The sequence below is a fragment of the Equus caballus genome, chromosome 16 (assembly GCF_041296265.1).
Source record: "Equus caballus isolate H_3958 breed thoroughbred chromosome 16, TB-T2T, whole genome shotgun sequence".
In the NCBI taxonomy this organism is placed as follows: domain Eukaryota; kingdom Metazoa; phylum Chordata; class Mammalia; order Perissodactyla; family Equidae; genus Equus; species Equus caballus.
In genome coordinates, this window is record NC_091699.1 from 83,008,781 (window position 1) to 83,020,948 (window position 12,168).

The following is a 12,168-nucleotide window of genomic DNA, read 5'->3' on the forward strand; positions in this document are numbered from 1 at the left end:
TGTGAAATTGAGTCATCTTAATGGGATGAAGTTTCAAATAACTTATTCTTCATATTTTAATACCTAGAGCCACCATAAAAAATATTGTTAGACTAGATAAAAACACAAGATCCAATTATAGACTGTCCGTAAGAGACATATTTCATATTCAGAAACACAAATAGGTTGAAAGTGAAAGGATGATAAAAGATATACCATGCAAAAAATAACCACAAAAGAGCTAGAGAGGTATTTTCAGATAAAAAAGTCTTTAAGATAAAAACATCATATTAGAAAGGGACACTTCATAACGATAAAAAGGTCAACTTAGGAAAATATAACAAAACAGCATAGTATATTCTTTTTATAAGCACATGGAATACTGTTTTTTGATAATACAATTAGTTGGGGTGAGAAACAAGTCCCATTAAATGTAAAATGACTGAAATCCCTCAAAGTTTGTTTACTACCCACAATGGAATTAAATTAGAAATTAACAACAGAAATTAATTTGGAAAACCTCCAAATATTTGGAAATTAAACAAAAGAATAACCCATGAGTCAAAACAGAAATCACAAGTAAAATAGAGAAATATTTTGTACTGAACAAAAATACAACATATCAAGAGTCATGGTATGTCACTAAATCAATGCTTTGAGGGAAATTTATAAAATGCTAGATAAGAAAAGAAAGAGGATATAAAATCAATAGTCTGAGTCTCCAAACCTTAGAAAACTAGTAAAAGATGAGCAAATTAAAACTAAAGCAATCAGATGAATGGGAATAATAAAGACTGAGGCAAAAATCAACAAAATAAAAAACCACATAAATAGAGAACGTCAATGAAACCAAAAGTTAGTTCTTTGAAAAGATTAACACAACTGATAAATCTTTAGCTAGACTGACCAAGACAAAAAATAGAAAAGACACAAATTACAAAATCAGAAATGAGTAAGGAGACATCACTGCCAATCCTACAAAAAAGATTGTAAGGAAATATCATGAACAACATTACGCCATTAAATTTGCAATATACATGAAATGGACACATTTTTGAGAGACACAAATTACCATAATGAATCAACATGAAACAGAAAATTGGGGTAGATCTATAATAAGAACATTAATTAGTAATTAAAAACCTTCACACAAAGAAAAACCTAGGCTTTAAGGGCTTCTCTGGTAAAGTCTACCAAATTAATAAAGAAGAAATAATACCAATCTTCCACAAACTCTTTCAAAAAACAGAGCAGGACGGAACAGTTCCCAGTGGACTCTATGAGGCTAGTAACCAGGTTAGTGGTCTAGTGGTTAAGATTTGATGCTCTCTGGGCTGAGGCCTGGGTTTGTTTCCTGCACAGGGAATCACACCACCTGTCTCTCAGTTGTAATACTGTGGCAGCTGTGTGTTGCTGAGATGTTGAAAGCTACACCACTGGTACTTCAAATACCAGCAGGTTCACTCACAGTGGACAGGTTTTACTGGAGCTTCCAGACTGAGACAGACTAGGAAGAAGGATCTGGCCACCGATTTCTGAAAAAATTGGCCATGAAAATCCTAAGAAGCTGTGGAACATTGTCATATAGCGCCAGAAGATGAGAGGATGGCACAAAACAAAAACAAAAACAAAAATCCGGCAGGGTTCAGCTCTGCTGTACACAGGGTTGCTAGGAATCAGAATTGACTTGACGGCATTAACAACCAAGTACCTAGGTATTACCCCTTATAAAAGTAAAATACAAAAATCCTTAACAAAATATTAGCAAACTGAATCCAGCAGCATATAAAAAGGATTATAAATAACTATGTGAAATTTTTCTCAGAATGCAAGATTGGTCTAATACCTGAAAATCAATGAATTAATACACTATATTAATAGAATAAAGGAAAAAGCCTGTATAATCATTTCAGCCAAAACGAAAAAAAAAAAGAAAGTCAATCAATCATCATAAAAACACCCAACAAATTATGCTAGAGGGAAATTTCCTCATCCTACTACAGGGTATGAACATACAATTTACACCTAATGACATCCTATTTAATCTTAAAGACAGATTGTTTTCCTCTTAAGATCAGGAACAAAGCAAACCTATCTTCTCTCACCACTTTTTTAAATACTGTACTAGAGATTTTAGACAGTACAATACGGCAAAAAAAACCCCCAGAAATTAAAGACATAGACAGAAAGAATTAAAACTGTCTTTATTTACAGATGACATGATCCTGTATGTAGAAAATCCAAAGAATCTACAAAAAAAACACACCAACAACCCAAAAACTATAGAACTAATGAAAATATTTTGTAATTCTGCGGTAACAAAAAACTGTTTTCATATATTAATAAAGAATAGTGTAGAACAGAAATTAAGAAAACAATTACATTTACAACAGCATAAAAAATGAAAACACTTAGAAATAAATTTAACAAAAGTAGTATAAGACTTGTATACTGCAAATCATAAAAAGTTGCTAATAGAAATTAAAGAGTATCTAAATAAATAGAGAAACAATCTATATTTATAGACTGGAAGATTCAATATTGTTAAGAGGGCAATTTTCTCCAAATTAGTCTACAGATTCATTATATTCTCCATCAAAATTCCAGCAAGTTTTTGTGTAAAAATTGACAAGCTGATCCTAGAATTTATACAGAAATGCAAAGGACTTGTAATAATCACAACTTTGAAAAAGAATAAAGTAGGAGGACTTAACACTATCTACTTTTAAGAACTTACTCTAAAAGACAAATACTGTCTGTTCGCACTTATATGTGGAATCTATAAAAGCCAAAATACAGAGTAGAATGAGTGGAATGGTGGTTGCCAGAGGCTGGAGGGTAGGGGAAATGGGGAGATGCTGGTCAAAGAGTATAAACCTCCAGTTATAAGATAAACAAGTTCTGGAGATCTAATAATAACAGCATGGTGACTACAGTTAACAATACTATATGACATAGTTGAAAGCTGCTAACAGAGTAAATCTTAAATGTTAGCACCACACAGACACAAAAAGGTAATTACGTAAGGTGATGGAGGTGTTAACTTTATTGTGGTAGTCATCTCACAATATCAAATCATCACGTTGTACATCTTATACCTACATATGTTATGTTAATTATATCTCAATAAAGCTTAAAAAAAACCACTCTAAAACTATTGTAATCAATATGAGTGGTATGAATGTAAGAATAGATAGACTAGAAAATCCAAAAATAAAACTTTGCATTTATGGTCATTTAATTTTCAACAAAAGCGCCAAGGCAATTTGATTGGAGAAGGATAGTCTTTCACCAAATGGTGCTTGGACAAATGAATACCTATATGCAAAAAGTGGACTTATACCCTTATACTGTATCATACACAAAAATTAACTTAAAAGAATGGTTCATAGGGGCCAGTCCCGTGGCTGAGTGGTTAAGTTAGCACTCTGCTTCTGCAGCCCAGTGTTTCACCAGTTCAGATCCTGGGCATGGACCTAGCACCGCTCATGAAGCCATGCTGAGGGGGCATCCGCATAGCAGAGTCAAAAGGACCTACAACTAGAAATATACAACTACGTACTGGGGGGCTTTGGAGAGAAGAAGGGGAAAAAAAAATAGACTACTGGCAATATATGTTAGCTCAGGTACCAATCCTTAAAAAAAACGTTCATGGGGCAGGCCTGGTGGTGCAGCAGTTAAGTGTGTATGTTCTGCTTCAGTAGCCCAGGGTTCGCCGGTTAGGATCCTGGGTGCGGACATGGCACCGCTTGGGAAGCCATGCTGTGGCAGGCGTCCCACTATAAAGTAGAGGAAGATGGGCATGGATGTGAGCTCAGGGGCAGTCTTCCTCAGCAAAAAGAGGAGGCTTGGCAGCAGATGTTAGCTCAGGGCTAATCTTCCTCAAAAAAGAAAAAACAGGTTCATATACCTTAATCGAAAAGATGAAATGATTAAACCCTCTAGAATAAAACAGAAGAAAATTTAGAGTTAGGCAAAATGTTCACAGACAAGACACCAAAGGCATGACCAGAGAAGAAAAACTGATAAATTACTTCATTCAAATTGAAAACTTTTGTTCCTCAAAAGGCATCAATAAGCAAATTAATAGAAAGCTGCAGAAAAAAACTGCAAATCATTTATGTGATAATAGACTTGTATCAAGAATACAAAAAGTACTCCTATAAAATCTCTCTCGATAATTGTTAGAACAGACAGAAAATCAATAAGGATAGAAAAGACTCGAACAACACTATCAACCAATTTTGACCTAACTAACATAAAAACAAAAGTAGAATACATATTCTTTCTCTGAGCAAATAGAACATTTATCAAGATAGACTATACTGTGGGCCATAAAACAAATTTCACTAAGTTTATAAGCATTCAAATCATATAAAGTATGTTGTGTGACTACAATGGAATTAAACTATAAATCAGTAACAGAAAGTTATCTGGAAAGTTCTCAGATATTTACAAACTAAATATCACACATCTAAATAATCCATGGGTCACAGAAACAAGTCAAAAGGGAAATTAGAAAGTATTTTAAATTTAATGAAAATGGAAATATCCAGATTTAGAGGATATAGCTAAAGCAATAATAATAGAGAAATTTATAGAAATAAATTACTATATTAGAAAAAAAGAAAGGCCTCAAATCAATTATCTCAGTTTCCACCTTGAGAAACTAAAGAAGAGAGGAAGTGAAACCCAAAGTAAGCAGAAGAAAGGAAATAATAAAGAAAAGAGTAGAAATCAATGAAACAAAGCAGAAAAACAATAGAGAAGTTCAATGTAACCAAAATTTCATTTAAGAAAAATAAACACAATTGATTAGCTCTAGACACACTGATGACAGAGAGATAGCGATGAACAACTTTATGCTGAACTTGTTGAAGAGAATTCAACAACTTAGATGAAGATATTTTCTTTCAAGACATAAATTGATCAGTCTTATCTCTACTAAAGAAATTTAACTTGTAGTTAAAAACATCCCTACAAAGAAAGCTCTAGGCCCCAATGGTATAATTTATATCTGAAGAAGAAATAATACTCTATTAAACTTTTCCAGAAAATTAAAGAGGAAAGAATATATTGCAACTCATTCTACAAAGCCAGCATTACCCTGGTACCAAAAAGTAGTCAGAGACATTTAATAAAATAAAAAAAGATACATATCCCTCTTGAACACAGACGCAAAAATTCTTAGAGAAATTTCAGCAAATCATGTCCAACAATACCTAAAAAGACAGTATGTTGTGTCTGTGTTTTAACTAAAGAATTTAAGGTTGAGTTTAACATTTGAGAATCAACCAACTGAATTCACCACATTAACAGTCTTATAAAAGAAAAACAGCATAATGATCTCAATAGATGTAGAAAAGCATCTGACAAAATCCAACATTTATGCCTAATAAAAAGTCTCAGAAAACCAGGAATAGAAGAAACACTTCCTCAACCTGAAAAAAGGTATCTATGAAAAACTTACGGTTAACAGTCTTAATAATGAAAAACCCTAATTTTGCTTAGTGAAAGAAGCCAGACCAAAACAACAACAGTAACAAAAGTCAGAAGTACATATTGTATGATTCTATTTCTCTAAAATTCTAGAAAGTGTAAACAAATCAGTTAGCAGATTAATAACTGCCCAAGGGAGGACAGTGGCAGGAAGGCAGGTAGGGAGGAATTACAAAGTGGCATGAGAAAATTTTTGAGTATGATGGATATATTCATTATCTTGCCTGTGGTAGTTCTACTAGCATATATATGTCAAAACTCATCAAATTATGCATTTAAATTTACAGTTTATTTTATGTTAATTATACATGCATAAAGTTACAATTTAAAAAAAGACTGCTTGGCAGGTATATGGAAGTTCTTGTTTTTCAAACAAACTTGTCAATAATTCCTTATATGTATAGTTTAAGCAAGAAAGAGGATGTGAAACTCCAATTAGACAGTCCATACTCAAAGTAAAGACCTTGGCTTTATTTCAAAAGACCTTTTTTACCTTGAATTAAAACAAAATGTTTAAGTTAAAACATCAAAGTTGCATTTTTTCTTTCGAAACGATTTCCCTGTTTTCACTAACTTTTTGAATAACCTGGACAACTAAAGTCTCAAATATGTCTCAACACATTGCTTCTATTACCTGTGACTATCTACCTAAACATACCATACCATGCCTGATTAAAAGAAGGTAACAAATGTATGTATAGGACTCGTTAATTCTCTGTGAAATATGCTCTTTAATAACGTGGTTAATAGTTTAAAAGTTCACAGGTTTCACAGAAACACTAAACTCATCTGCAATGGAGTATGACAAAAATACTTTGGAAATACTTTGCTTCTACTTTCATGTGCACAGTTGAAGGTAAAAAAAATGATGTTACAGAGTTGTTGCATTATCTGCAGAGGTGCCCTTTTCTGTCCATTTTTCTCCCATCTTCACAGAGGTGTTTTAAAAAGACTGTTGGTCAATTCAACCGTGGAACAAGATAAGTGCCACAAGGCAGGAAGCAGGGCATTTTAATATTCTCAAATATCAAGAAAATCACATCCTATTAAGGACACGTTAAATTAATGATATCTTATTAACTAATATTCCATCAGTACAAATCAAAGTACATTGGATGCTTCTAACAGCATATGTTCTGAATTTAGAACAGTGTGGCAGTGGTATGATTTCCTCCATAGTAATAGCATGATATTTATTAAGCTTTTATAGCCAAAGCCGTTTTACAGAAAAGAAAACAAAAAATTAGAGTCATATACCTTTATAATTAGCTACGATTAACAAGCAATAAATTATTTAAGTTAAAAATCATCTAAGCGATTTTTTAAATCCCTTACCGGTATCTATGAACAAATATACCCTTAAAAATAGAGTTCATCATATTTTCAATTTCATCTTGATTTTCTTGTAGCTGAAATGAAAAAAAAATAAAATACATAAATTAAAACAGCGATTATTTTATTCGGAATGAACAGTTCTGTTTTTAATTCCTCACTATTCTCATTCTGGGTAATTATCACTCCTTTTTCTCACCTGTAATACAGCAGATGTCTGAAACCAGTTTTCTCGCATCATTTCTAAAGTTTTACTACAGTGGCTTTTGAACTTTTCTTTCTGTCTCTCTCGACACAAACTACACAATGTCTAACAAGGAGGGGTACTGGCTAAGTATGGCCCAATTCCTATCTCCTTTGGGTATAGACCTCAATTCCTATACCTCTTCTATCCACATCAGTTCCCTGGCTTGGTTTTGCCTTTCTTGGTAACAGAGCATTCTTGCTTATCATATTTGCCACTATACAAGAAACTTCCTATTCCACCTAAAGGATCCAAATATTGCTCTGCATCTGATTAGCCCATAACAGAGTAGGGCGAGTTCCCAACATAGGAGGCATAACTGAAGATAGCAAGGATCCAGCCATTAGTGGTGGAATGCAGCAACAAAATAAAATACTATAGCAAAGATACAAATTTCAGGCAACACTACTGACCAGAGTTGACTTTGAGTTTATTCACTGCCCCCAAAGGAATAAAAGCCCTGATAAAAAATTACATACATAACTATGTACTGGGGCTTTGGGGGCGAAAAAGGAAGAAAAAAGGAGGAAGATTGGCAACAGACGTTAGCTTAGGGAGAATCTTCCCCTGCAGAAAAAGAAAAAAAAATTACATTCAAGGTGATATTTCTTATTCTAATTTGTTCTGCAGTAATAGTGAAATATTTGCTTTTACTGCATACTCAATTGTGACAATAAAATTCCTTCAGATTTATTCTTTTGCTATATGCCTTGTTTCAGGTTTTAGTGAAATAAATTCAGGAATACTTCTATAGTAAATCATTCAAATTACTGTAACTTACTATAAGTTTTAAAAATTACTTTTGCTAAGTTTATTATATAAAAATTAACTAATTTATAAGAGGCATACAGTTTGGATAGCAGTACTTAATGAAGCACAGTTCCAAAATTTACTTCTGTAATATTTTAAATATAGTATATGTTATGAATTGAACTGTGCTCCTCAAAAATTCATATGCCGGGGCTGGCCCCGTGGCCGAGTGGTTAAGTTCGCGCGCTCCGCTGCAGGCGGCCCAGTGTTTCGTTGGTTCGAATCCTGGGCGCGGACATGGCACTGCTCGTCAGACCACGCTGAGGCAGCGTCCCACATGCCACAACTAGAGGAACCCACAATGAAGAATACACAACTATGTACCGGGGGGCTTTGGGGAGAAAAAGGATTTTTTAAAAATGAAATCTTTAAAAAAAAAAAAAAAAATTCATATGCTGAAGTCCTAACACCTAGTACCTCAAACCTTATTTGGAAACAGGTTGTGGCAGATGGAATTAGTTAAGATGGTTAGACTGAAGTAGGGTGGGTCCCAAATCCAATATGACTGGTGTCTTTATTGAAAAAAAGGAGAAATTTAGAGATAGACTCACACACACACACACACACACACACACACGGAGAAGGCCATGTGAAGACTGGAGTTATCTTTGACTTGTAGCCTATAGAACTATGAGATAGTAAATTTCTGTTCTTAAAGCTACTCAGTTTGTGGTATCTGTTATAGCAGCCCTAGGATGCTAATATAGTATGGGTAATAATTTAATCATAAGTATGTTGCTTCTGGTTGCCTGTTATAACACATTATTCATTGAAAGCAATTTACTTGTAGCAATGTGATATTATTCTGTTTCCAAGTTAAAATTCTTTTTCCAAGACTAATATGGCAGATCTAAAACTTTATTTCCAATTGGGTGAATAAAAATGTTACCTACTAAAAACCTAGTTTAAAATCACTTTCAAGACATGTAAGAAAATTTTATCATAAAACTAGGATCAATCTTATTCAGAATAATGCCTTATTATCAACTAATAACTAGTCTCTGGCTTTCTCCTGGAAATGGAGCTTTGCTAGCCCCCAGTTCTGACATTAGTATTTGTCATGCTTTTTGAGCCCACAGCCTGATAATCTTTCTGAGTTACCTAACTCCCAGACCACCTTCTTTCAAAAGTAGGATTGTTGTGCCATCAGACAGCACTCAGATAATCTCTGGGTGAACATTCTAGTTTCATTTGAAAACTCTGAGATCAAATAATATAACTGAAAAAATAAATTTTAAAAATATACATAAACCTTTTTACAAAGAATAAAAAAACTAATATTATATATATTTACTACACATTTACAGGACGTGAGAATCTCAGTTACCATAAAACTTACTTCTTTGCGTTTCTGAAGCAGTAACTCCAACCTTTCATTGGCCCTCTTCCCAATCATTTTATTTCTCTCAGCTTCATATTGTCTCTGTGTATTATCCTGATGAATACTGAGGTTTAAGGCAACATTCACCAGGGCAGTCATGAGCTTCATGGCTATGAAATAAAGAAAGATTTAGCATTCACCTATGAATCAGACCTTTATCCATAAGATTACAAATTGGTAAGAGAAACGGATGAAGGAAATAAACTAGTCAATATTTATGTATGACAATCCAGGCATAACTTAAAAAGAAAGAGAGAAATTATTTTATAGAAATAAAGTTTTCTTCTCAGTCTGCAACATAACTTTCTCTGCCTCAGCATCCCTATAGCTTAGCTCATTAATATTCTCCACTTAAAAACAGCAGCATTCTAATTACCAGCAGGAAAGATTTAAGCAGTGTCTTCAACAACCCCTCTCCCCACCCTCAAATACACACACTTTAGTGAGGGCACAGAATCAAGTCTACCAGACCTCTCTTCTGACCACGAGTTCTGTATATACGATTGCTTCCTTAATACCTTTACTTAGATGTGTCAAAGGTGCCTTAAATGTTCACAATCAATTCATGATCTTTACCCCAAAGATGGTCCTATGTCTGTGTTCCTCACCTCACTGAATGGCATAATCTCTAACCCCTGAAAAACAGACTGATCCTACCAAACTCACTAAATTCAGTAAAAATGTATTTTGTGAACTTCTAATTGACCTATTTTTCCTAGTCACAGTGTTAATCTACTTTTAAATGTTCACTTGTACTTATAAATCTTAAGTATTGTCAAACTTCTGTTTCAGTCCTCTGAAAAGCAGGTATGACACAAACTTTTGTGTATGCTTATGTTCTTTATTGATATGATGAGAGTGTAGGAAATAGTAGAAAAGGAATAAGAGTTTGTGCTGGTAATAACTTCCCTCTTCTTTTATTTTTAGGTTATTCATCTATATATACAAACGTTCAGTTATAAAAATGGACTGATCAGTGTTTTGGAAGAACTGATCCACTTATCTGCAAATATATCCATAACGAAATACGAACATGCAGTTCTTTTAAAACTTCACTATTGCCTGTTAATTACATCTATAAACATACATGCATAACGCTGTATCTCTATCTATATACACACTGTGACACACACACACAATTTGTTATTCTGAAACTCTCTCTACATTTTGGCTAACTCCATGTTAATAGTGATTGCTGCTGCCCTTAAACCAAAATATAAGTCATAAATCCTGAAAAAGAAATTTACATTATTAACCACTTAGAAATGTATTTAATGAAAATGCTGCCCTTTTTCTGAGATAGTATCTCAATATGGTAAATTGAGAAATATTCTTGTGTTTCAAAATACAGGCTAGTGATTTTCTAGCATTTTATACATTGTCAGTAGAATATCTGGTGATACTATGAAGGTTAAAAGTACTTCCTAAATTAATCTGTATAAAAAAGTAGACTAGATCAAACACAGGAGGGATCTGGCTCATTCAAACTGCCCAAGTCAGGGATAACAGATTAACAGAGCTTGTCCTGAGCATACAAAGTCATACCCAACAGAGCTTAATTTAGTATATACTTCTAGATCTCTAAAACAAAATGACTTGAAGATCAAGGTGTTGGCAAGCATTAAAATTAACACCAACTCTGGCTAGAATTCACCAGTGGAAGCTGAGACAGATTTTCTTGAATTTAATGGCTTTTGCTTTCAGTTTTATATCTCCTTGTGCACCCAGATCCCAAACTCCAGTTGTCATTTGTAATGACCCTCCTACCATGCTAGATATATAAACAACAAAATAATCAACGTACTAAAACAAAGAAAAATGCAAAATGATCAATACATTTTCATAAAAGTATCAGATACAATATAGCAGTATTGACTGAGACAAAATGTTTATGAATCTGTAAAATTTAAACTTCACTGAAATTTTCATTTCACATACCAACATATAAGCAAATAAACAGCTATTAAAGAGAGACTTCTAATTTAAGGACATAGACACAACATGGGGATTGTGATGTCTTGTTGAGTCCACTGAAAAAAGGCTCATTCCTGCAAAGTGAGCACTAATTAAGTTTTACTGGTATTAACAACAAAACGGTTTTATGAATTAATAATCCTACAGGAATTCAGCCTGGATTCTGTGACAAGAGCTTTGAAGTGGCTTCTCCTTAACAACCAAAGAGAAGAATATTTCTTCTAGCCTTCACATCTTAACTGCTGGCTACAGAATGACAAACTTGTTCTGGTGCTGTGCTACTCAGAAGTGTGGTCTGCAAATAGGTGCTGACCACAAACAACTTGTTATCAGTTCATTACAGTACAAATTTGAAAATAAGTTTTTAGAATTTTTTTTTTTATTAATGTTATGATAGATTACAACCTTGTGAGATTTAAGTTGTACATTATTGTTAGTCATGTTGTGGGTACACCACTTCCCCCTTTGTGCCCTCCCCCCACCCCTCCTTTTCCCTGGTAACCACCGATCAGATCTCCTTATCAATATACTACCTTCCACGTATGAGTGGAGTCATACAGAGTTCGTCTTTCTCTGACTGGCTTATTTCGCTTAACATAATACCCTCGAGGTCCATCCACGTTGCTGTGAATGGGCCAATTTTGTCTTTTTTTATGGCTGAGTAGTATTCCATTGTGTATATATACCACATCTTCTTTATCCAATCATCAGTTTCTGGGCATGTAGGTTGGTTCCACATCTTGGCTATTGTAAATAATGCTGCAATGAACATAGGGGTGCAACGGACTCTTGAGATTTCTGATTTCAGGTTCTTAGGATAGATAACCAGTAATGGGATGGCTGGGTCATAGGGTATTTCTATTTTTAACTTTTTGAGAAATCTCCATACTGTTTTCCATAGTGGCTGTACCAGTTTGCATTCCCACCAACAGTGTATGAGGGTTCCTTT

General features: G+C 33.9%; 1 protein-coding gene across 7 annotated transcripts in view; it reads right to left on the minus strand.

Moving 5' to 3' along the window:
• Positions 1-12,168, minus strand: part of STAG1 (STAG1 cohesin complex component) — a 371,021-nt gene that overhangs the window by 135,198 nt on the left and 223,655 nt on the right. For all 7 annotated transcript variants that reach the window (XM_070238181.1, XM_023620972.2, XM_070238185.1 and 4 more), the window contains 2 exons: positions 9,204-9,355; positions 6,814-6,887 (listed from right to left, as the gene is read on the minus strand). In XM_070238181.1, coding sequence (XP_070094282.1) covers positions 6,814-6,887; positions 9,204-9,355 — 226 coding nt within the window. The remainder of the gene's footprint in view (positions 1-6,813; positions 6,888-9,203; positions 9,356-12,168) is intronic.